Raw genomic sequence first — 26761 nt, 5'->3', positions numbered from 1 at the left:
AAGAAGTTCATTTTTCCACATAGAATGGTGGATGTCTGGAATGGATTGAGTAAAGAGATTGAAGCAGCAGAAAGTGTGCACAAATTTAAGCAAAAGTTGGATAAACGTAAATATGGAGACATGTCACTATTGAACCCTGCTTGAACCCTGTAATATACAACTAGGTAAATACACACAGACTATTTCTAAACTCCTATGGCAAGGGCATTCTGTTCCATACCTCCCTCACATATACACAGATACATACACACACACACACACACCGTATGGAGAAGATAGATAGGCAAGACCTGGTAACACTGACGGAGCAGGGAGACAGACATTCCAAGAAAATCATGAAAAGTCAGTGTCATAGGAATATCAAGAAGTTCAGTTTTCCACATAGGACAGTAGACATCTGGAATGGATTGAGTGAAGAGATTGTAACAGCAGAAAGTGTGCACAAATTTAAGAAGTTTGATAAGTGTAGATATGGAGACAGGTCACTATGAGCCCCACTTGAACACTGTAACATACAACTAGGTAAAAAAACACACACACACACACACACACACACACTGATGCTTAGGATCACTTGGAATGAATAAATCACATTATGTGTTCTTTTACTCAAGAAATGCTTAGTCTACAGTGAGTGGCATTGTGTTGGAGCTGCTGAGGCTAGTGCTACTCTTGTACGGTTACCCTTATAACAAAATAATAGATACAGGGTCACTGGATGAAACAAAAATTTAATGCCATAAGTGTACAATTTTTAACTGTACAAAGTCAAGAATTTATCTGTTAGTGTCACTATCACAATTTGTTGTGACTTAGTATGCTTTACAGAATAAATTAAAAAAATATATTCAACTCTCTTAAAATAATAAATTTTCTTTCATACAAATATTGTGTTCCAAATATACTAAATGAAGAAAGAGTTCTTCAGCCACTAAAAGTGTATAATTAAAGCTAATATGTGTACTTTGTAAGTAATATCTCTATTGCTCTAACATTAACATGAGAAATTAATGCTATCCTAACCCTGGGCACTGGGAAAAGCTGCTGATGATCTTGTAATATCTGTACCACAGACATGTGGGACCATTGCTGAAAAGTTACAACAGAAAATTCCAGGCATCACTGCCTCCTTTCAGTGCACAGTATCATACGAAGTGTCACCATACTGTCTGACAAGTTCCATTCAGCATCATTATGACAACCTTTAATCTCTACTTTTTTTTTTTTTCCAAAAATTATGGCTGTTGATTTCATTATCATCACAGATATACTGCAGTATTTGATTTGCAAGATAAAAATTCATCATGTCCTTATTGATGATGCTTTAAGTAGATTGTGGTTAGACTGTGTGTGTGAAATGTGATTCAAAATCACATTTCTACAGTTAATTTGTATGACTAATTATTATAATTTCATTAGAGTATGTTGTAATATGTTATACATGTATATCATAATGATATACTTTAAATAATACATTTACATACACAAACATCAAATAGCTCACTAGCTGTTAGTTGTCTCATTTCATTGCTGGATGAAACCTCCTAACAACTTTGACAACACTTCATATAATAATTTCTTCCTTTTCAATTAGACTTTCTATTCCTATGAAATGACTGGTAGTAAGTAGTAAGTTGTAATAGAAATGGAAGTAATACAACAAAATTTTAAGTAATAGTTGTAGTAGTAATATACCCTATTCGAGAACCTAAAGAGCTAAGCTCCTCTTGCACAATGGTACATCTCTGTTCACTCCTCTGATTAAAGGAGGGAATTCAGTAAAAGTGTGCACTCTACAGTGCTTCATTGTTTCTTTAATAACACTTTATCCATTTCTTTCAGCAAGATGAAAGTGATCAATTTATCACCTAGAGTGTCTTAGGACTGCAGTGCAAAATAAATCAATTACATTTTTTGAAGAGATACAGTGCTACAAGTTAAAAGGCCAGTAACATTCCATGTCAATAAGAGAATGAAATGAGTCATTCCACAGCCTGTCACCAATTTGAGGTCAAACATACAAATCTTGACCTGAGGAGATTGAATGGGACTGTATATTGTAATATCAGAGTATCATACACAAAAAATTCAAGCAGGGAATGGTGAAGCAAGAAATGGAAATGACAGGCAGGCTATGGATGTTCGAGATCGTAATATGACTTTTTTTACTCTTAAGTTGTTACTGATGTGTGCGTGTTTGAGAGTTCTCCATAGATGAGGACTAAAGTAAAGGACTATTAACATGTGGAACACAGCCTCTGGGAATCATGAAATTCAGGGCAAACCTTCCCTTATTGCCTGGGAAACCACCACCCAATAGAGATGACCCTAAGCCGTGACATGTATCCACCCTACAGGAGGAGCATAATATCTAATGTTCTCAAATAAAGTACGGTAGAAAACAAAGTGGTAGTGGTAGTGGTAGTGGTAGTAGCAGTAGCAGCAGCAGCAACTGCAACAGAAGTGGTAGAAAAAGTACCATTAAAGAGAACAGTAAGTGCATTAAATAATTTAACAAAACTTCATTACCTAAATCACTCAAATGACAATGGTGTGCAAAAAAAATTTGCTAACACAACAATATTCAAAATTAGGTTTAGGAAATACCCATGTCACAATGCACAGCTCAGCATTTATCAAGAAAATAAATCAGCACAATACTGATAACTTCTAAATAACCTAAAACCAGAAAAGGTTTGGTACATTACCAAAACATAACACAATAAAGTATATTGCTTTGCCTTTTATAAATTCCACTCCCAGACTTGCAGCATTACTTCCATTGGCTACAGTTTCAGCAAGACAATGACCCTGAGTTTTACAAGTATCTATAGGACTCTCCTACATTAGGTTAGCTGAAGGAAAACAACCTGATGACTGGGATCAATTACCAAGATGTGCACCACATGATTATAAAAAAAAAAAAAAAAAAAAAAAAAATCCAGATAACTGATAAAAAGGCATTATGAGGTTTTTAAATTTTTTTTTTTACTGTTTCCATATCAGTTGCAGAAACTAACCTTTATCCCACCAAAACAATGTTACGAATCAAAATTTAATAATCCTCAAGGATGTTACTGAGCTATTGAAGTATATCAGTAAGCTTTGGCACCATTTCTGCCCAAACTCATGAGATGAACTCTAATGTACATAAATGGCAACTGATGACTATCATAATATATGCTGTGTAACAAGAAGTGTATTGCAAACTGAGTGTTCTATCTACCTACATCTGACACCTGTTCCTAAGTCCTAAGGATTTTCCTCAGGCCATGACCACTACATAAGTAATGTATGCTTTATTTTTTTCATTTTGCTCTCTGTGCTTTCCTTTTATCTCATGTACTCTGGCACTCTGCCCTCCCATTTCAGTAGGGGTTTCCTTTGGGGTTTCCTTTTCCATTCACTGGAACTAATTAATTACCTACAAATTGAATATTCATTTATATAAAGATGGTGGGTGCTGTATGTTTATGGGCGCAGATAAGTAAGTGATCCACAGTGCATTAGTGAATATGCCATGGATTACAATATGGTCACTAAAGAAACAAAGTAGCTCACTGACACATAACTAAGTACAACATTTTTTAGGTTTCAGATGCATAAGCTGTCTGGAGGTGGCATTTCTAAACTCAGAAACATTCACCTCAGTAGCTGCAATCATTAAGAAATCATATTTGTAAATATTTCCTTTATAGTGCTGGTACTCCATAATTATTGAAAATTTATGCCTTTGGTTTTGAAATATGTTTAGTGACAATTATGTTATTCATTCCTAAAATCTTATTGTTCTAAGCAAACTTGACTTCTGTCTGTTCTGTGAGAATGGTCAAAGCTGTTTCAAAATTCTTTCCTTTATATGCTGTTATCAAAATTAATTCTCCTTAAATCCTGACTAATTTAAATTCATTCTTTAAAATCAGTAATTATTGTATTAGATGATAATTGGAATCTTTTGTTTTACTAGTAAGTTTAGAAATGCCACCTATACAAAGTACATACTAAATCCAGTAATACTGAGTTATGAAGTATCTTACTTAATGATTAATGAACTCTAAGTTTTGCACAGCCAGTGAAGTACACCATTTCTTTACTTATATAACATAATCCAAGATGCAGCCAGTGTCATGATGAATCACCCAAATTAACTAATGAAATTACAAAACACAATTTTTCTTAAATTAAAAAGTTCACAAATGAAATTTTTACACTACATTCTTCAGAAATAAAGTTTTCAATGTTAGATTATTAAAGATATACTATTATACTCCCTTTTTCAATCAAAATGATACAATGGAACTGGGCAATGACAACAATATTTTCATTTTTAGTTGCTGAAGCAAATGGTTTGTAAAGGATAAGGAAAATAGAAATAAGCTAAATTTACAGACAACACTACTTGTCATTTGAATTTTTACAATCCCAGGCAATGCAATCTTTCCTTCAATATTTGCATGATCTACATTTCATATATATATATATGTTTTGCCACTGCATTTTCTGTAACTCTTACTGTCATTAGAAATTATTATGAAATCTAATACAACATTATCTTCTACTTTCAACATTGCCAAACTGACAGAGCTATGTAAAACTTTAATGATCCTTAATATTTCTGCTATGCATGCTACTGTAACAATAGTAGCAGGTGTGGAGGTGGCAGCAGTGGCAGTGGTGGTGGTAGTCATAGAAATAGTAAAGATAAAAGAAATCATGGGCTACAGTAAAAGAGAGAAAAAAATACGTGAGATGGGTGTGATTGACATACACTGCCCACACACCAATTAAAGAAAACCTAAATCTATGAGTCACTATGTACAACCCAGAAATATCAGTTGTCCTGTGTAGGTTGGCTTAACGGAAGGCAAGCTTGCTGAGTATTGCCAGCCGTCCTCATTACAACCACTATACAAAGTCAAGGCGTCGAGTCTTCCTGTCGGTAAGGTTCTCCCGGTATCCTTCATCCAGGGCTAGCTCCAGCATGTCCTCTGGCACCTTGAACACCATCCTCAGAGCCTCCTTAATAGCCTGAAAGGATGAAAATTACTCCTTTCATATTATACTCAAAGTTATCAGTGGATAAAAAGAAACAAGACCAATATTTATCAAGTTAACATATCTTGTATATATATATATATATATATATATATATATATATATATATATATATATATATATATATATATATATATATATATATATATCATATAAAAATATAATATAAAATATATAAAAAATGTATAAAATAAAATATATAAAAAAAATATAATATAAAAAATATAAAAAAATATCTAATCTGGCAACTCAAGAGAAAGTAGTTTTGATGTTATTTGTATGTATTTGACAGATGAGTGACAAAATATGTTCTCTGTACATGCTTTCCAAAGTAGACTTCTGCAGGTTATTAATGCATATTTTTTTTTTTTTTTTTTTTATCATCCACCAATGACTACTAAAGAGGCCATCTATAGCACCTATAGTTCCATTTTGCTGAGATATAAAAAGACTTAAAGGAACATTTAATATCACTGAAGTTTGAGAGAGAACTGTGTAACAATGGATAAAGTTCAAAGATGGTAGTGAGAAATCTATCACAAAGCATAAAGCAACACCTGGATTAGGAAAGAAAGTTGCTCAATAAATCTTGAACATTATGAGAAGAAAAAAAGAATGCAGTCCTCACCTGTCAGGAAAGGTGGATGAAACATCCAAAAACTTTATAATGTCACAATCTTTGATCCCACAATTGCACAATTTCATCTCTTTAGGCCTCAACTGTATCTACATATAAATCAAAAGTGTAGTACTAATTATCTTGAAAAGGTGTTTGGTTAGCATGTCTCTGAGTACAACAGCCAATTAGAGGTACGTTCTAAAGAGATCAGATGAGCAGCAATGACATACCTCGGGCATCCACACCTTGAACACATAGTCTTGCGCCAGATTGAAATCCGGCTGCTTCTTGTTTATTTCAGTGTGCAGGAAGTCCACAACTGAGAGAATCTGAGGGTGAAAGATGATACTAGTTACTTAAGCAATGTATCTAATTTTTATCCAGTCCAATGACTCCCCTTGCTTTGGAAGGTGTGGTGGTGGTAGTGGTGGTGGAATGTGACAGTGGTGGCTTTGTATGTTTTGATGAGAGAGAGAGAGAGAGAGAGAGAGAGAGAGAGAGAGAGAGAGAGAGAGAGAGAGAGAGAGAGAGAGAGAGAGAGAGAGAGAGAGAGAGAGTTAACACCTCTTACCTGATCATCATCTTGATCTAACTGGAAAGGCCCAATCCCAGACCATAACAGAGAGCGACGAGTTGCCTCACTCTGGTACAATTTGTGGCGCTCACACTGCTTTTGTCCACTGAAAATCTGCCACAGGTGCTCCATGCATGCTGCTGACTTCATGTATTTAATCAGTTTTTCATTTTCTCTCCGTCGTGATCTAAGGGCCTTTTGCATCCTTCTCCGATCCCGGGCAGACATGTACTGGTGGAGGGAGAAGTCATGTTTGTTACTGTTGTGGATTCAACAGCTAATTCGTACAGGTGCTAAAAAAATTCCTGACTGAGGGTTTTGCAAAAGGTGGGGCTATGAAATTAACACATAGCATCTCAATTTTGCTATCAATTATCTTCATATGTCATATATTCAAAACATGAAATATGTCCTATAATATCATAGTTTTCCCATATTATATGATAATAGTGTTGTTATACATACTTAAATTGTGAATTTCATAACCCCACTGTTTGTGGAGCCCTCATGGCCAGGAATTTTTCAGTACCTGTTTGTAAATCTTGTTTCACTAACTTAAAAATAAAAGATTTTCCTTAGCTGTGATTTCCATTCACTTAAGCTGCAATTCCACAAGGCAGAATCCTTGGCATTATAATGTTTGTTTGTTTTTTACGTAGGGAAGAGGGCCAGCCAAAGGCAAAAAAAAGAAAGTTAGAAAAAGGCCCACTTGAGCGCTGGCTCTCCAAAGACTTCAAAAAGTGCCAAAACCGTCAGCCAGAATTAGGGGAGCAAATGCCTTGATACCTCCCTCTTAAAAGAAGACAAGTTGTAGGAATTCGGAAATACAGATGCAGGGAGGGAGTTCCAGAGTTTACCAGTGAAAGGGATGAATGATTGAGCATACTGGTTAACTCTTGCATTAGAGAGTTGGACAGAATAGGAATGAGAGGAAGAAGAAAGCCTTGTGCAGCGTGGCTGCAGGAGGAGGGGAGGCATGCAGTTAGCAAGATCAGTAGAACAGTTACCATGAAAATAGTGATAAAATATAGAAAGGGATGCAACATTTCAGCGGTGAGAAAGAGACTGAAGACAGTTAGTCAGAGGAGGGGAGTTGATGAGATGAAGAGCTTTCGATTCCACCCTATCAAGCAAAGCTGTGTGACTGGAAGCCCCCCAAACATGCGAAGAGTACTCCATACAGGGACAGATAAGGCCCTTATACAGAGTAAGCAGTTGGAGGGGCGAGAAAAACTGTCGGAGACGCCTCAGAACGCCATTTCATGTTACAGTAGTGACATGAAATGGCATCTCCTTAAATATTATCAATTATATGGATGACTGTCTTTAATGGTAGACTTTGAAAAACATCATATTGAAAGAAGGCAAAATGCATAATATGTGAAATAAAACTGAATGAATGAATGATGAAAGAGTTAATGAATTATAGTATCCTGATTCCCATTATTACTGTGTATGAGTCATCCTTTGCCTCACCTTGTCCTCTCCCCGCTCCCCCATTGCATCGTCACTGTCTGAATTGAGAGGTTCATAATACCATCCCTTGTGGGACAAGGGCTGCTGCTCCTGTCTAGTTTGGCCCCTTGTCCTCTTTCCAGGAGGTGAGGTCAGTGCAGGGTCATCCTTGGGGGTGAAGCTCACAATGATGAGGGCATCTTGTTCTGAGGGAAAATACAGATAAATCAAGTAGCTTCTAGAATAAGTCAAAGCTTAATTTGTGTGCAGGCTTTTGTCAATGATCTGTTAATGATGGAGAGCAATGCCTTATGAATACCTAGACGGTATCTATCCCTTTAAACTGTAGCATATGCCCTTGGCTCCCTTGTGTTACAAGTGTTTTCCTGCCCATCATTGTTGTTTTTGTGTTGAAATGATTTCATATCGTTGCCTCCTTCCTTAATGTCACATAAAAAGCCATGAAACTCATAGCTGCAGAATTAAATGTTAGAAAAGATGTATCTATCATCTACATACATGTAATAGCTTTTATCACAGTAACATTGCTCTATCACAGTAAGGTATGAAGTTATTTTCAAAACTGCACTACTTTCAGTCAGCAGCTTTTATTTACTAACAATGTTAGGCATAGCCATTTTGTGGCTGAACATTAAATAAGTATATTTTATGACACCCATATGATGTAGTTCTTGGAGAGAGAGAGAGAGAGAGAGAGAGAGAGAGAGAGAGAGAGAGAGAGAGAGAGAAACTATTATGTTGTATCATCATGGTGTGCTGGCAAAAAGGTGCAGGATAATGTGAATGATTAATGTTACACTGTTCAATGATACTGATGAGGGTGTTATGTCCAGCACACTATTATGACACCAGTTTTCAGAGTTAAATAGCAATGTTGGCATTACTCCATAACTTAGAACTATCCACCTCTGAAGATTTTTTTGAGTACTACTAGGAATATATGCAACATAATTAAGGAACTCAATGCCAGAGAGAAAAAGCATAATAGACTTCAATAAAATGGAGAGATGGGATAAGTTTAGTTGGCACAGTCTGAAGTTAGATGGGCTGCCCAGAAATATAAGAGAAGCTTAGGAAAGTCTTTGCCCTGCCATTGTGAGCTGTTACTGGATAGCAAAAAGGTTTATGAATGTAATCATGACTATGCATTTCAAACTCATGATGATGGCAATGATTGCATTACAGAGAGAGAGAGAGAGAGAGAGAGAGAGAGAGAGAGAGAGAGAGAGAGAGAGAGAGAGAGAGAGAGAGAAACTAGTGTATACAGAAATCTGTGACTAAAGTACAATATGTATATGAAGTAATGATTCAAAATATGTTTTGAATATATATATATATATATATATATATATATATATATATATATATATATATATATATATATATATATATATATATATATATATATAACACTAACCTTCTGGAGGCATGGTGAAAAACTTATGTGAGGAGATCTTGTTGCCATGATTCCTCAAGAGACAGAAAGACTCAATGATCTGTAGGGCCTCTGTGAAGCCACTTTCACTCCGGTCCTGTGTAGAAGGAAAGAATACAAGATAAGGATTAATTACATCATATCTACAATGTACAGTGTGAACAAAGTAGAAAGAGCCTTTCAAATATATGGCAGAAAATTGGCAATAAAGTTGTTTCCACTTGTGGAATGGATGTACGAAGGGAAAAGAATTACAGAAATCTACATAATAATATATTAATCAAGTGGAATTAAAGAGATTATTTTCAGAGGAAAGAAATATATTGCATAAAATTAAGATATGGACTTGTGAAGTGTGTCATATTATGAATTTTGTATTTTGTCATTACTTCTGGCAGCTGTATATGAATAATTAAGGTTTCCCTTTCCATAATTTTTATTATCTGCAACATGTGTTTAAATTAAGGAAGAATACTATCAGAACAACAATGATGATGACATGACAATTTTTTAGTCTCTCTATTACAAATTAAAAACACTAAAAATAATGAAGAAACACTATACAAAAAAAGTTGCATTGTCAAGCTGTACATGTCTTCATCCACCCAAAGACCCACCACAAATGCTGGCACATCTCCATACTGGAAAGACTTGACTCTGGCCAACTCAACCTTGATGCTGGCTTCTTGCTTGAGGCCCACCCTGTACACTGACACCCTCCTGGTCTGAGGGTACACCTGATCCACATAGGCAGGCCACCAATGGTTCTCCAGCTGCACCCATACCAGGTCTCCACTTTTGTAAGGATACCCAGGCCGACCTAGGCATGGAAACGGAATTATTTTCCATGACTTCCAAGGCAATTGGTTACTGGACTTGTGTGTGTGTGTGTGTGTGTGTGTGTGTGTGTGTGTGTGTGTGTGTGTGTGTGTGTGTGTGTGTGTGTGTGTGTGTGTGTGTGTGAATGCTAAGTGGCTATGTATATGAAGTGTTAGGTAAATGCCAGTCTCTATTTCTACCTACATCTGATTTTCATTCTGAAGACTCTGAACCATTATTCCTATCCTTGAATTAATATATTTTCTGATTCTCCTTTTCCTCTCTGGCATACTTTAGCACTCTTTATCCTCCCATTTCACTTGATGTCATCCTGTTCACACACTGCATCTAATACTCATGCTCTCTCTTTCTCTATGAACAATCCTGATGGTGTATGGGAGCCCTTTAACCACTTCACACTTTGTTTCATCACCATCATGTCAAAAATGTTACATGCAACTTCATTTCTCATTATCCAATATAAGAACACTAGGCATTTGTTAAGTAACATTTCATTAGCATGGATAGGGTTTAGACCTAATGACTTTGCCTTCAATTTCATACCTATATTTCACTTACATATGAATATGGAATAAAGAACTAAAACTGATGATTTTTTTTTTTTTTTTTTTTTTACGTAGGGAAGAGGGACAGCCAAGGGCAAAAAAAAAAAACAAAGTTAGAAAAAAGCCCACTTGAGCGCTGGCTCTCCAAAGAGTAAAAAAAGTGCCAAAACCGTCAGCCAGAATTAGGGGAGCAAATGCCTCGATACCTCCCTCTTACAAGAAGACAAGTTGTAGGAATTTGGAAATACAGATGCAGGGAGGGAGTTCCAGAGTTTACCAGTGAAAGGGATGAATGATTGAGCGTACTGGTTAACTCTTGCATTAGAGAGTTGGACAGAATAGGGATTAGAGGAAGAAGAAAGCCTTGTGCAGCGTGCCCGCAGGAGGAGGGGAGGCATGCAGTTAGCAAGATCAGTAGAACAGTTACCATGAAAATAGTGATAAAATATAGAAAGGGATGCAACATTTCGGCGGTGAGAAAGAGACTGAAGACAGTTAGTCAGAGGAGGGAGTTGATGAGACGAAGAGCTTTCGATTCCACCCTATCAAGCAAAGCTGTGTGACTGGAACCCCCAAACATGCGAAGAGTACTCCATACAGGGACGGATAAGGCCCTTATACAGAGTAAGCAGTTGGAGGGCGAGAAAAACTGGCGGAGACGCCTCAGAACACCTAACTTCATAGAAGCTGTTTTAGCAAGAGATGAGATGTGAAGTTTCCAGTTAAGATTATGAGCAAAGGACAGACCGAGGATATTCATTGTGGAAGAGGAAGACAGTTGAGTGTCATTGAAGAAGAGGGGATAGTTGTCTGGAAGGTTGTGTCGAGTTGATAGATGGAGGAATTGAGTTTTTGAGGCATTGAAAACTACTAGATTTTCTCTGCCCCAATCGGAAATCTTAGAAAGATCGGAAGTCAGGCGTTCCGTGGCGTCCCCGCGTGATCTGTTAATTTCCTGAAGGGTTGGACGTCTCTGAAAGAACGTGGAAAGATGTAGGGTGGTATCATCAGCGTAGGAGTGGATAGGGCAAGAAGTTTGGTTAAGAAGGTCATTAATGAATAATAGAAAGAGAGTGGGTGACAGGACAGAACCCTGAGGAACACCACTATTAATAGTTACTTTGGTGTATATCCTGATTGACAAGGTGTTTTTAGTACGTTTATTAAGACTACGAAAAAATAAGTTTCCATAAAAAACAAAAAAGGTCAAATATTTAGTATGATAAATACTCTGAAAACATGGTTTCAGAACTTACTTTTGCTCACTGATGTCTTGCCCATGTCAGGTAATTCTTCCTCTGAGTTGACTAGTGGGTCATCCGAGGAGCTGTGTGTATGGACTCGTCTCTCTAATTCTTCATCGTTCTCCTCATCACTTTCTCTCCTAACTTTCTTTTTTCTTCCTCTCTTTTTCTGTGTTCTATTTGCAGTCTTTGTTTCCTGTCTGGACCTTCTGGTGGCATTGTTGTTGTTATTATTGTTGTTATTGTTATTATTGTTATTGTTGCTAGTTGTACTGCTGCTAATGATACTTGGATTGCTGGGAGAACTGTAACGTTCTCTCAAACCCCTATTTCTGGATGCTGTGTGACCAGTCTCCACTGCCCATTTTAGCAAGTTGTCAACTTCAGATGGTTTCCTTTTCCTAGGACGCTTTGCTGGAGAATTTCCAGAAGCAGCATTGTGTTCTGCTCTATTCTCTGTTTCCTTTATCCCATCCCAATCCCTTGGCTGTCTGGGCTGTGCTTCTGAGTAGCTGCTTATATCTGGACTGTGGGCATACCTTTCATAAGAATCTCTAGTGTTTCTAATTATCTTGATCTCTTTCTCCTTTTCCTTATCACTGCTTCTGGTTTTTCGCTTATCTATAGACCTTTCCATGCTGTTGTGCTGTTTGTGAAGTGTTTTTCTCCTCAGTGATGAGTGTCTTAGTTTCTTGTTGCTTGGTCTGCCTCTACTGTATCTTTGTTTCATCCATCCAGTGCCTCCTCTGCCACCCTTTCCCTTTATGGATTTCTGGTGTCCACTTTCTGCTTCCTCTTCTTGCTCTTCATCTGACTCAGAAGTTGAGGGTGCAGTGGCAGAGTTGTGCAACTGATTCCTCTTCCTAGTAAGGGATGCTTTATTAGATCTCTTTCCCTGAAGATCAATGCGTCCTTTGAGGGATGGTCTTCCTCTTTTCTTGGTTACAGTCTTGGCCTTCAAACCTTGGGTCTTACGTTGTGGCTGGAACTGCTTTGCTTTCAAAAGCATCAAGAGCCGGGCACTAGCTTGCCTTGTCTTCTCCCAATCAAACCCTTCGAATGTCAAAGAGTTGTCAGGAGATTTAGAAGTGGAGGGTTTCTCTAAATCTGAGAAATCAAGGGTGGCAGGTTCCTTGGAATTTTGGCAAGGCAAGTTTTCCTCTGAGGATTGAACTTCCTGAGAATGGCTGGTTTCATTGCAGGTACGAAGATCAGGGTGATCCTGGTGATCATATAGATCGTCCTCCTCCTCTTCCTTGGGATTCTTTTCCTTCTCTAAATTCTGGCCTCTCACTGGACTGGAAATATGATACGTTTGTTGCACTAGTGGTTCCAAATCTTGTGTTCTCTCACTAGGGCAAGGCTCTTCCTCTTCTTGGTACAAAGATGCCTTCTCCAATGAAGCTGCCTCTTTCTCTACCTCATGTCTGCTTTGGCTCCTCCCAGAAACTGCATAACTTTTCTGATGAGTGGAATCAGTAGTCTGCACCTCATTATGATCTTTATTCTGCTCTCCTATACCACTTTGCATCCACCCAATCTCCTCTTCATCAGTGGCAGAGGTTGAGGGAAGGTTACGGTACAGTTCCTCCTCTGAATCATCTTCATCAGTCTCCCAAGATTGAGATGGATGTGGTTGGTCAACCCTTTCACTGATTTCCTCATCTTCATCTTCACTTAAGAACTCAAAATCTGGCATGAGAGAATCTTCATTGTCATCAGCTGACCCAACCAAATTGTCTTGCTCTGGTACCAGTAGGGCATCTTCATCATCTTCAGCCTCATAAAGAGAATCACTGTCACTATCACTTTCCAGAGCCTCACCTTCTTCCGAGATCAATTGCTTGGGATCAGGCTCATCCTCCTCACCTTCCATCTCTAAATCTAGGTTGAAAGAATCCTCATCCACTGATTCAACAAACTTCTCACACTCGGAATTCAATTCATTATTCAACGAATCTTCCTCCTCCTCCTCTTCCTCTTCTTCCTCCTCATCTTCATCTTCCTCCAATGACTTCCCACTCCCAGCCTCTGAGGGGATGACCTTGGTGGCAAGGCTTATGTCATTGTGGATCACCTGTTCCTTGAGAGATACAGGAACACACTGTGTTGAGCCTACCTCCTCCACATGTGTGGTAGACATCTCCTCTTCCCTTTTGGTATCATTGGAGTGTTTAGTAAGTACAGATCCCCCTAAGTGAGGATGACTCTGGTCTGTTTCTCTACCAGCACTGGCTGCCAGAGATGGGAGTGAGTTTCTGGACAGCACGGCAATTTGGTGGTCACTACTGGCCGCCTGGCAATTCTGGGGGTTTCTCACCTTGCTAGTGTTACAGCCTAAGCGTGTGTGAGCCTCTACACTCTCTGGCCACAAATTCTCCTGGGGTCTGAAACCAAGAGAAGACAAAATATGAGAAACCCCACTTGTACTAACTTCACTTATTGATATGCCAGACCTAGCCTGTGTTGACCACCAAATGCCTGATTGTGTGATAAAATCCTCCCCTCCTCCTCTCATTTGGACCTTTTATTATTTAGTCCTTTCAGAATAGTAGTCTGCTTACCACTTTCCTCCAACAAAGTCTCCCAACTTTCCTAGGCAAAATAAAAGATAATTGGTGTATCAATCATAGTTGTGTTTATTTGCTCTAGTGCTCTACAACCCCAAGGAGAAAAATATTACACAAGTTACTGGCAACTTCCTTGACAAAGCCACATTCCAACAGCCAGTGTTGCTGTTTACCAAAAGCCTGACTCCAAGTGGACTGACCCAGCTTACATACACATACATAATAAAAATGTCTACTAATAACTAAACTTCTGTACTATTGTGTGATGGAATTTAATCCTCTAAATATAAAGTACAATTAACATCAGGAATTAAAGAAAGGATGAAGGAATTTTAGAGGAAAGATAAAGCCAAGGAAAAGGTGTGAAAAGGAACACAACTACCTATATATATATATATATATATATATATATATATATATATATATATATATATATATATATATATATATATATATATATATATATATATATATATATATATATATATATATATATATATATATATATATATATATATATATATATATATATATATATATATATACTGAAACAAGTTTTACGGAAACAAACACATGACTCCACTTATGTTATTACCTTGACTCAAATTCAACACCAGCTGGACAGGGGGAGGCCAGAGAGGGCTGCAGAGGCTGGCCAGATATTACCATATTATTGGAGTCAAGACGGGGACTGGTGGGGGGGCAGTGAGTAGTGTGGAAGGCCTTATATGTGTCTGAAAATTTTCAAGATGGTCAGAGCACATTTCATGTAATTTCTATAGCACATTGGGGATACTGATCCTCAGATTGTGAGAAAAATAATATAAATACACATACACAAACCAGGAATTAACAATGCACACGTTCTATGTATGAGTTTTTCTTATCATACATTTGTTAACCTTGTAAATTTTTGCTCACAAATAACCAGCAAGGAGTCCAGTAAAAGATACAAACTGAACAGAGAAATGAGATCCTGAAATGTAAGCTCCCTCGCTGGTCTGGTTTACTAGAGATCCCAAAAGGTATGAAAGCTAGTGTGTGTTGGTACAGGCCACTCCATACACTCTTAATGGAATGACTGCCAACACCTGGTATATGTGTATATGTGCAAGTACAGACAAGCACACATTACACACACACACACACACACACACACACACACACACACACACACACACACACACACACAATGACTTGCATGTATATTACATACTCACAAAGTCATTCCTTGACCCTTCATTTGTGTAAATGCCAACTACATTATATATTATTTCCAAATTATTACAAAGATATGAATAAGAATCATCACACTGCCACTATGGGTAATGCCTTTATGAATAACCCTAGGGAGTTGACAATTAATAGAAAGGTGAATACACTATTATATAACAAATATAATTCTTATAAAATTATCTTCAAATATTTTAACGTTTCAAATACTTTAGCATACAAAGTAGCAATATACCGTGTTAGTCTATTTTGACAACTCATCTGTTTTGTTAAAATCCTGTGTTTTACAGCATGCTCTTATTTCTTGAGCTACCAAAACAATGCAATCGTGGTGATTAGAGATAGGGCCAGCCCTCCCCACCCTAACCCCAACAATCTTTAACATGTTATGTGCTGGGGAAGAATCTTTAACAAACTAAGTAAAACTGAGAAGAAAAGGAAAATAGAAAAATCTAAAAAGTAGGAATGAACATAGAGTAATGTAAAATGAATTGCTGTATACAAAGTGCTAATAAGTAAATATTTATACATTCCCGAAGAAGTTAAAATATGCTTATTCACCCATTTAAATACTTCATATTAAGATTTTTTCCAGTGTATTATTTTTTCAAAATACAAACATTACTATTCTGTTTCTGAGAGAGAGAGAGAGAGAGAGAGAGAGAGAGAGAGAGAGAGAGAGAGAGAGAGAGAGAGATATTTTCTCCAGTGCATTGGAAAGTTAGTACTAGAAGTAGCAATATTGCAGTAACATAATAACACATAAGCATGATGTGAACTAAAACCAATATGCAAACTTAAATTTAAAGTAGTTCCTAATCTCGAAGTTAGATGATTTCCTTTCTTATACAGTAAAGTTTTGACATAGAGTCAGTATCAAAGATGTATTTGTCCTACCAATGTTATATTCAGTCTTTAAACAATGAGATCTTTTGAATCTGTATGAGAACTTGTATCATAAGGAAATCACATGGACTTAACCCCTTTTTTTTGCCAAGAATTTCAAAGGCAGTGCTCTTTAGTATCTGCTTGACAGGTCTTCTGAAAAGCTCTAATTTTGCCTATAGGCTCATAGTGATGATATGCACCTCTGAAGTGGCATAGGAATCAAATCAAAGCCAACCAAAATCCACTTGGACCTCAGTGATTACACTGGTTCAAATGGTAATATGCATCTAAGTATCCAGCCAGAACTTCAATCTCTGCCTGCTCCCTCTCATGGCCAGCTCCAGACCAATTTGTCAACTTTTGAAAGAAGGAAAGGGGATGCTTTCTATGTTGATATATAAAAAACATATCCCACTCAATAGTTTATACATGGGATTATTAGAAATTCATTGAGTGAGGAAACATATCAATACATACATGAAATAAAAATGTATTGTCATGGCATGAATTACCAAGACATGCACTGTCTAACACATACAACATCTGATTTTTGTAGCAGTGTTTGGATCCAGATTACTAGAACAAACTGTACCAGTACATCAAACATTAGAAATTGGCTCAGATTTTGAGCATATTGTAGCTGGGTGAGGGAAAGGTACAAAAAAAAAAAAACAATCTTGAGTAAATAATGAGATGCCTGGAATTTTGTAGCTGAATATTCTACGTAGAGCCCATGTCTTGCCACTGAGCAAAATTTAATAGTTAAAAAAAGAAAGAACAGGTAAAACTAACAGATAAAACTTTGCACTATAATCGTCAATGATGCCAGTTTAATTAGATAAGAAAATAACTTTAGAAAAGGATTTGTATTTAAAAGATAACTGGTAAACAAGAATGAAAGGATATTAGTAAGAAAGTGAATAAGGTACCTCCATGTGCAAACACTTGGATAGGCAGTGATAAAGCTCTGATAAGGAAGATCCAGGCTATTAAGGCAAGGGAGGGCAGTGATATTATGTCTCACCAGAGGGTAGGGGATTATAAAATATACCAATCTCATTGAACATTTGGCTGTCCATCTAGTACCATCTTGCTGGAGGTAGGCTTTCCATCCCTAACCATGTACCTTTGTCCCCTTAGCTTGTGTGTCCACCACCCCACCCCTCACAGCCCTGCCACTTTCAATGATATAAATATTCCTCCTATGTGATGGGAGGAGTGCATTAACACTACATACTGTTTTACCTCTAATTACACACACCTCTGTACTGTACATCATTGTAGCTTTTGCACATCAAGCCTTCAAAATTTGTTATTTACATTGCTAAATTTGCAAACCATCACTAAATATCAATCCCATAAAATGTTGGTCAAGATCATAAGCTGTATCTAATGTAGTTTGCAATGTTGTGTAGCTTATTTACTCTTCCACTCTCACCAAGTCTTCTAAGCTCAGTGTGAATATCTACTGATCATTGTACTGAATTATTAAACATTTTTGTAAAAATTGTCAAACAAATGTCTTTCCTGTACACACATACATAACAAGAAACTAAAAATTAGTAAAAAAATATTGTCATCATACATTTACGAATAAACAGAAACATAATCATGAACCAATTATATATGTTAAGACAAATATGGATTCCATTATCAATTTATATGTAGTAGCTATAAAACAAGAGACTTATTAATGAAAAAAATTCTCTTATTTATGACCATTCAAAACTACGAAATCTGCATGAGTAAATTCTCATTTTTCAAAAGCATGTACAAATGCACACACACACACACACACACACACACACACACACACACACACACACACACACACACACACACACACACACACACACACACACATGGCAGTGTTTACAGAATCACATTCTACATACAATGTCAATTTAGAAATTGGCAATTTGTTTAAAAAGCAATAGGATTCTGAAGCCTTGTCTGTAATCTGTATCTCCCATCTGCTTCCTCTGAACTATGTTTGCTTGAATGCAGTGCACAGGTGTATGACAGATCCTTCCCTTTACTAGTTTGTGAGTCCATTAAAGAAACTGATCTCTTCATATACTCATTTTTCATCCCATTAAGCATTCATTTAGTGGAACAGGAAACCTTCACAAAGGATACTAGTGCGCTATGAAATAAGCATTTTCCGTAAGTGGCAATGGATATTAAGATGTAGGTCGTACACAAAAGATATAAACAAATAAATAAATGGATGAAAGATTAAAGATGTGGAAGAGTTACCATAACCATTATTTTCTTGTAAAAACAAAAACAACTGAATATGCTGTTGTTACTTCCACAAAGTAAAAGCACACTTCATTACAAGTGTTTGGTTTTGGCTTATGAATTATGCACCAAGTGTAAAATTGGCATGATACTGAAAATAAATGTATTCAGTAACTGGTGATTATAAGCAATTTGTAAAATAATTAATGGTTTCGTCTGTAGGGGCTATTTGCTTGGTACACTAACACAGATTATGCTACAGTCCTTCTTCTCCTAAGCTCATTCTTAGTAAAATGCCACATGGTGTATTTCATACATCTTTTCTTTTCTGATTTATAAAGTATCCCAAACCAACAGATTTGTTTTATCCACTCGATACTAATGACTGCTCTACAGCTCTCAGTGTTATTTACAAAGAATGAAGCAAGAACAGAACAGTCTTCACACAGAAACAGAGAAACTAAACAGAATGCCTAACTTCTGATCTTTATACTGTATAATAGAGAATGGGGCAGAGCAAACCTTGTGTTGATCAGTGTCTTGAATACTTCAATTCTTCACTATCTACTCAACACAGCCTTAGGCACCACAATCAGCTATGACCTGCCCATACAATTTTATATACTTAGGTTATTTTTGACAAAATAAAAACCTTAGTTGAAAATTTCAAAATTCACCTTTTACAAAAACATTACTCCAGTAATTTTTTGCTGTTCTTGCAACTATTCTCTCAAGTACTAACTTAATGCAGAATCCTGCATGGAGGATGGCTTCTACATAGAGGAATGAAGTTTCTTTTTACCTAATCAATTCTTCGTTGACATACAATCTAGTTTCTCATACTCCACTACAGTGATGTACTCTTGCCATCTTTCTTCCATTTTTTTCATGTTTACTGCTTTTCAAAATTTGCTAACTGCATCTTTTCCTCAATTTCATAGCCTTGCTATACTCAACAATATTTTCTCCCACTCACTAATGAAAATTACCTAGTATTTGAATTCTTTCATCCCTTTCACAGGTAAACTGAAATTCTCTGCTTTCTCCTGTATTTCCTCCTACCCTGAACTCTTTCAAGATACTTACTCTATATTTTTGACAATTTTATCTGGAATCTATATGGGAATTGGTAATATACATATAAATACACACATACAGTGGTACCTCGACATACAAGTTTTATAAATTCCATGACGGAGTTCATGTCTCAAATCAATTTTTTGAAATTGATTTAATGCCATTAATCTATTCCAGCCCCGGCAAAAAATATATTTTTGTTGTGTTTTTGCATAAGAAAAAAATAATTATTTGAAAGTAACAAATATTGTAAAAAAAATAATTAAATAAATAAAACAAAAGAATGTAAAGAAATATACTGGTTTTATAAAATTTATTTTTTATTTATTATCATTATTATTATTTTTTTACGTTATGGCCTATAGCGCTTGTAGGCATACTTGAAGAGTGTGGGAAGCGCTGTTAAGCTTCCACCCATTAGTGGTGCAGGCAATTTTATTTATAATGGTACCAATATTTTCCTTGGAGATCAGACAACTTGGGGTTGTTGGTGATGTTGGTGAAGGTGGAGAGTGGAGGGAGGGAAAAAAAAAAATAAATAAATAAAAAAAAAAAAAAAATAAATAAATAAAAAAAAAAAAATAAATAATTGCATAAAAATATAAAAGGCTAGCACAGTGAGAGAAATGTTTCCATGGCCGAAAAAAAAATGGGAGGTGAATGCAGTAGGTGATAGATGCTGTGTGGATGTGGTGTTTACTTTGCCAACTAGCACCAGCATACTTGGAGTTAGCTCACAACTTGAATTTTGGATCGCAAGTCAAAATGAAAAATTATCCAAGTGATGGACGGCTCACATTTTGAAATTCTTATAAGTCAAAGTTCCACTGTGTGTGTGTGTGTGTTTCACTGTTTGATCTGCTGCAGTCTCTGACGAGACAGCCAGACTTACCCTACGGAATGAGCTCAGAGCTCATTATTTCCGATCTTCGGATAGGCCTGAGACCAGGCACACACCACACACCGGGACAACAAGGTCACAACTCCTCGATTTACATCCCGTACCTACTCACTGCTAGGTAAACAGGGGCTACATGTGAAGGGAGACACACCCAAATATCTCCACCCGGCTGGGGAATCGAACTCCGGTCCTCTGGCTTGTGAAGCCAGTGCTCTAACCACTGAGCTACTGTGTGTGTGTGTGTGTGTGTGTGTGTGTGTGTGTGTGTGTGTGTGTGTGTGTGTGTGTGTGTGTGTGTGTGTGTGTGTGTGTACATGAGAGCAAGTGTAATGAAGTTACATAAGAGGAGCATGTGTTATCCCAATGGACATTGAGAGAGCAATGCTCATGTGTACAAAAATTTTTGAAGTGAAACAGCACAGAATATTGTGCAGAATGAATGAATGGGCAAAAACATGTTACTTTGAGGTGGTTAGAACTAATGGTGAGAATGAATGTAATGAGATTGCAAAAATTGTGTATGTGAGCGACACTAGTGTAAAGACAAAAGAGAGGCCACCAGCAAAATTAATAAATGAATAAAATATGTAATAATGGATAAGATGAGAGGCAAGGCTTAGACCATGAAATGAGGCATGTTGGAACAAGAAAAATTGGAGACTTTTAATTCCTTCTTGCTAAGCCATCCCCTTGATGAAACTTTTCAGATGAAAGAGAGGCATTGGAGGTAAAGATAGAAAGAATAAATAATAATAATAATAATAATAATAATAATAATAATAATAATAATAATAATAATAATAATAATAATAATAACAATAATGATAATAATAATCCATTAACATTTTTAAAAAGAACCTTGAAAATATTGCTACACACATTTCTGGAAGTGTACGGTAAAGCCTGGATCGATGAAAAACTAGAGTCACACGATCTGCATAAAACAGAATAAATTATATACTATTTTACAATGGTTTCTTTTAATTTAAATATAAAATGTAAGTCCTCTGCAGTCGTCTGACAATAAAATAGTCTGATAAACATCTCATGCACACACTCGGGAAGAAATACCAGAGGAGAAAAAAAAAAAAAAAAAAAAAAAAAAAAGGCACAGAGCAAGCCTGGTATTTGACATGTGTTGGGGAGAGTAGCCTAATTAGAGGTAATGGATGACATGAAAAGGAGGATTCACTTCTAATGCTTTTCTACTTGTGCATGCTTTGCAAACCACAACACTGCAACCCTGAAAGTGGACAACCTGCACCCACATTCTGCTCAACACATGTACATAGCACAGCAGCAATGCTGCTATTCAGTATTTGCATTCAGAACACTATTCAATTCCTTCACTCGCAGCTTTTTTGTGAATGCTTGTACTTACAACACACCTCAACATTTTCATCCACAACTCTAATCAACACCTTCATCCATAACACACATGTTCAACACTTGCACCTAAAGCACTACTCAACAGCAACAGTCAACACCTTACATTTGAATTGTAAGCACTTGTACACAGCACACCCTCTAACACGCGCTTAACTTTTCAACACCAGGGCCAGATCTCTTCACCAGGTAATGTAAACTTTGTTGATAAAAATACAATCCTATGAAAGCAAATGGCCACACAGCATTGGATGATGCCCTCTAATGCAGTGGGTGGGCATGACACCCGAACTGCTGTCCTGGTCTTGCCCATCCCATCCCACATGCTCAAGAGTCACTGTCACCATGATGCTGGGTATGGCTATGGCTGGGCTCTGGTGGGCTTGATGCAGACTCATAATTTCCATGGGCATAACCATGGCCTTGTGAATAGTGTACAGCTGGTGCAGGGCGGGATGAGGGCCCTTCAGAATCTGAGGATGATGATGAAGGGATGATGACATGTTCCTGTCCAGAAGTGTCAATGTGTAGCATTAAGTTGCTGAGATCCACATTAGGTCCTAGCTGGGCAGGATCAATGTACAAAGTACGAGTGGTACCGTCCTCCATGGTGGCCTCCACTGCCACCAGGTCATTGCCACCCTCACTCAAGGCTGGTGTGGGCACTGTGGGCACTGTATTGCCATGGGCATCCACTGCAACAAGCATGTAAGTAGTCCCAGAGTTGGAGGTGGAGGCTAAATCTCCTGATCTGGCTGGTGACGCAGAAACCGTCCCATCTTGTCCGCCTGGAACAGGTCTGGGTGAAGATGAAACTTCAACAGATTGGCGACGTCCTCGAGAATACTCCACAGAGCTTGCACTGACTTCCTCTTCTTTTGCTACCATAGTCTCTGAAAACTCATCAATGTAGCGACTCAGACGGTTCATATTCCCTGGCTGCTCTCCAGTAGGGGCCTTGGAGGAAGGTTGGGTGGGTGTGGGGTGTTTCCTTTCATCTCTCTCAGTTCTTGTCACTGGAGGAGAACTAGGATGTTCTTGGACATCTTCCTGACAGGGATCAGTGCAATCCCTTGCAACTGTCAAATCTTCTTGTTCAATCACATTTGGCTGATCAAGCACTGGCTCAGTGGAACTCTTCTCAGGTTCTTCATAGTACTCAACCTCCTCAGCTGTCATGGACAATTCTTCCTCAGCTTGTGGAGGTTCTGTGGATACCTCCTCACAATATTCTGGAGGGTTAGAAAGCCCTTCTTCCATTTCCATGCTTTCTGTCACTTCCTCCACAGCTTCTACTTCCAAGGCTTCCTCTCGAGACTCACCTAAGTTTTCTGGACCCCCCACACTAGGCTGTGCACAATCCTCCTGCTGCAGTTCTGGCTCTGGTTCATCTGGGCACGGGTAGGCTGGAACTTTTTGTGGGGGTGAAACATTTTCCACACTGACTGGCCTGGAAGGAGAAGAGGCAGCTTCCATCTTCTCTGGCTGTTGCTCTTCCTGTTCCTGTTCTTGCTGTGGCTCCTTCCCATGGCTTTGGTCCATGCTTCCTACCACTTCCTCCTCACCCCTTTCATCTTCCCCTGTGGCCACATTACCTCCCTCTCCACTATTACCCTCACACAAGCTCTTAATATCACTTTCCTGTTCAACTTCCTCTTCCTCCTCCGAACCCGAGCCCGAGTCTCGTGCATAGTACTTTTCCCAGTCACTATAGTCACTGTCAGAGTCATTGTTGATATAGTTATTGGCCGGTCCAGAGGAAGTAGAAGTATTGAGGTTGGAGTGTGTGTTAGTGGCAGCTAGTAAAGCATCAAAGGCTGAGTTGAGATCTGCAGCCTTGGGCATGGGACGTCGCTCATATCTGGGCTGAGGGGGTGGATAATCATCGTCTACATCACTGTATCCGCCATCCGACTCATTCTCTTTGTTCTCAGGGCTCTGAGGTGTGCCAGGCTCACCACCAACAGCTGCAGCATCTTCTTCATCATCCCAGTCCATTAGAATTTGCTGTGTGTCTTGTAAGTCCTTTTTGCCTCCGCTAACTCCCCCTGGCACATCTCCATTGGTATGGGCATGATCCAAATTCTCCTTTCCTTTGCGCTCTTTGCCCTTTTTCCTGCCATCCCGACCACCTCGTGATGCACCCGGCCGTCGCCGCCGCCGACCTGGCAATTTAATGCCAGAGTCATAGTTACAAACCTTGCTCATGTGAGCTTTGTTGTGCCACACAATCACATTGAGGCGTGTGCAGGTGAAGCCACACTGTTGGCACTTGAACCAGCTGGATGCAGCCCTCATCTCTTCTTCCATGTTTTCTCGACGTGGCTGCTCCATTATTCGTACTCGGTGCTCCACCACCACCCTGTGTCCCCCCCGTCCCCCTCCACGCCCACCCAGACGTTTGTACACCACTGCCTGCCCAATGTCAGAGCCCTGTCGGTTGGCTCCATCCTCACGCTTCTTCTTGGGTTTCGGTGGACCAAAACCTAGGTCGCTATAGTCTATCCTGCGCTTACCAGCCCCCTCCACGAGTGTGCGTAGGATGTCCATGTCCCCACCGGTCAACTTCTCAGCAGTCACCACATCCGCCTCAAACTTGGCCAGCAGGTCCACATCCCCATGACTCTGATTCTTGTTTACCGCTGAAACAGATCAAGGTTTTATTTGATAGAATAACTCATTACATAAGACTCTTCACTGTTGCAAGCAGGTTCAGTAAATGACAATCAAGGACCTCTACAACACATGAACTAAATTTCTAGGAAAACTTGTCTGGAGTAAATGTCCAGAGAAAAAGATAGATGTACCTACCTTGTCCCTTTCTGATAAATTCCTCCTTGCGGTCACAGTTGTAGGGGAAGATGTGTTCTGCCTTGTGCACATCCTGACTGGGGATGACAAGTAGTATGATCATATTTGGGCCCACTGGTGAAGGTTTTACACATAAAATCTAAATAATAAGACACTTTTTCTAAATAACTTAACACATTGCTCTAGACAAATAACACTTTTTTTTTTATTAATACTTACTATTCATTTTCATGAAAGAACTTGACAATAGCAATGGGAGTCTTGCGAATGGCTTGCACAAATTCTGGTGGACACTTGGCAATGGTAGTGATGGTACCTGGCCACCAGGCCTGGCCCAGCCGCACCCAAACCACTGACCCACTCTCAAGATGACTCATTCTCTGTCAATGAAAAGATGTGTATGTCTCATCTCTATTAAGTATTGAACAATTATTAGCTTGTTTCTTGATAAATTTGATGTTCACAGTAAATAATAAATATATGAAAAAATAATGCACTGTTAGTGCTAGTCTCTGAACCTGTGCAAAGACTGATTCACCACCCAATAATGAAGGGCAGCTGTACAATGCACAAGAGTAAAAGTTACCTCCAAGTTATCCTTACGCTTACAGTGACTACTGTGACAGCTGTACATTTTGTTTTTATAAAACTAAATGTACAGACAACAACACTATTCACTTATATACTGCCACACACTCTACGGGTGCACTGGCAAAATACTGGACTGCAATTCTAGTCTATTGTAAAAGTGATTTAAAGGTAGTGTTTGTATTTCATTCCTGCAGTAAAACATTTTCAGTCATGTCTGGGTTGCCTTCCCTTCAAGAGGATCTCTGCTGGGCACAGAGATTATCCACTATGCTATTTTTAGGTCACTAATAATCTTCCTTCAATTTTTCTTCACTCAATTTAAAGAAGGGTTATGCTCTCATCCTGACCAGTACATTTTATGGCTACACTACATTACCTTGTTTTAGTTAACAAAGAAAACAAGATGATATTCTCTCCCTAAATGTTGATTTCCTCATACCTGCTTGTAATAAGTCTGTCTCTCCCTTATGCTTAAAAATTATACTTTTTTCATACCGAAGACCATGGAACACTGGTTGTTAAGAATGGTATATTTCCTTTGATATTAACTAAAGGGGGGCCCTTACACTGGGTATCATAGAAGCAACCTTTATCTACTAATATCCAGACACTGACTATTTCTGAACAAATTTGATGCACTTTTCAAATAGCGACCAACACAATGAAGGAATCAGCAGTGAAATTAATGATGACTGAATCCAGACGTCACCATAACCAACCTAACCTTGCCTTGTGATGAAGACGCTAATGTTACTTCAATATGATCCACACCACCTGCTGCTGCTTAGGTGCGTGTATGTGACAGGCGTCGGTCGGGTGGGCCTGGCACAGCTTGGCCTTCACAGCACACCCACAGGAAGTGCCTCCCACCACCACCACTAGCCAGGGATGCTTAGGGCATTCTCCTGGCAAGTTTGGAGGGCATTGGTATAGGCAACGGCAAGTCAAAATAGAAATGTCCCTTGAAAAATATAAACATCCAGTTGTTGGTGTACAAGCTTTGCAGGAAGCTAACCCTTACAGCCCGCGCCCAACGCCCGCCGCGCCCCTACGCCGTCCCCTGCACGCCCACCGCCACCCTTGCATGAACCGTGGACTTACTGAGATTGAGGCAGCTCAGGCGGCTTCAAGCTTCAGGCAGTTCAAATGTCAGAAGCAAGTAATTAGTGCATGATAAACAAGGTCCCAAACAAACGCTTCCTCACAACACCCACAATGCCTTGCGACTCGCACCCGGCAAATATATCCTGCGTGTGGCCCCCTCGACTGCCC

General features: G+C 38.5%; 1 protein-coding gene across 2 annotated transcripts; it reads right to left on the bottom strand.

The window, feature by feature from the left end:
• Positions 1-592: 592 nt before the first annotated feature.
• Positions 593-26761, bottom strand: LOC123520796 (uncharacterized protein DDB_G0283697-like). Of its 2 annotated transcripts, XM_045283405.1 has the most exons (12): positions 26591-26759; positions 25118-25278; positions 24899-24975; positions 24604-24729; positions 14954-15092; positions 11801-14175; positions 9777-9979; positions 9142-9256; positions 7725-7909; positions 6246-6479; positions 5905-6003; positions 593-5028 (listed from the first exon to the last, which is right to left on the bottom strand). In XM_045283405.1, the coding sequence occupies exons 2-12, from the start codon at positions 25273-25275 to the stop codon at positions 4906-4908; spliced, it is 3834 nt and encodes a 1277-aa protein (XP_045139340.1). In that variant the 5' UTR covers positions 25276-25278; positions 26591-26759; the 3' UTR covers positions 593-4905. The 2 variants fall into 2 exon arrangements, with proteins under 2 accessions (XP_045139340.1, XP_045139341.1); XM_045283406.1 differs by lacking the exon at positions 5905-6003 and having other exon boundaries at positions 26591-26761.

The sequence above is a fragment of the Portunus trituberculatus genome, chromosome 47 (genome assembly GCF_017591435.1).
Source record: "Portunus trituberculatus isolate SZX2019 chromosome 47, ASM1759143v1, whole genome shotgun sequence".
NCBI lineage: Eukaryota > Metazoa > Arthropoda > Malacostraca > Decapoda > Portunidae > Portunus > Portunus trituberculatus.
Note: the sequence above shows the minus strand (reverse complement) of the source record. Positions and strands in the feature narration are given on the sequence as shown.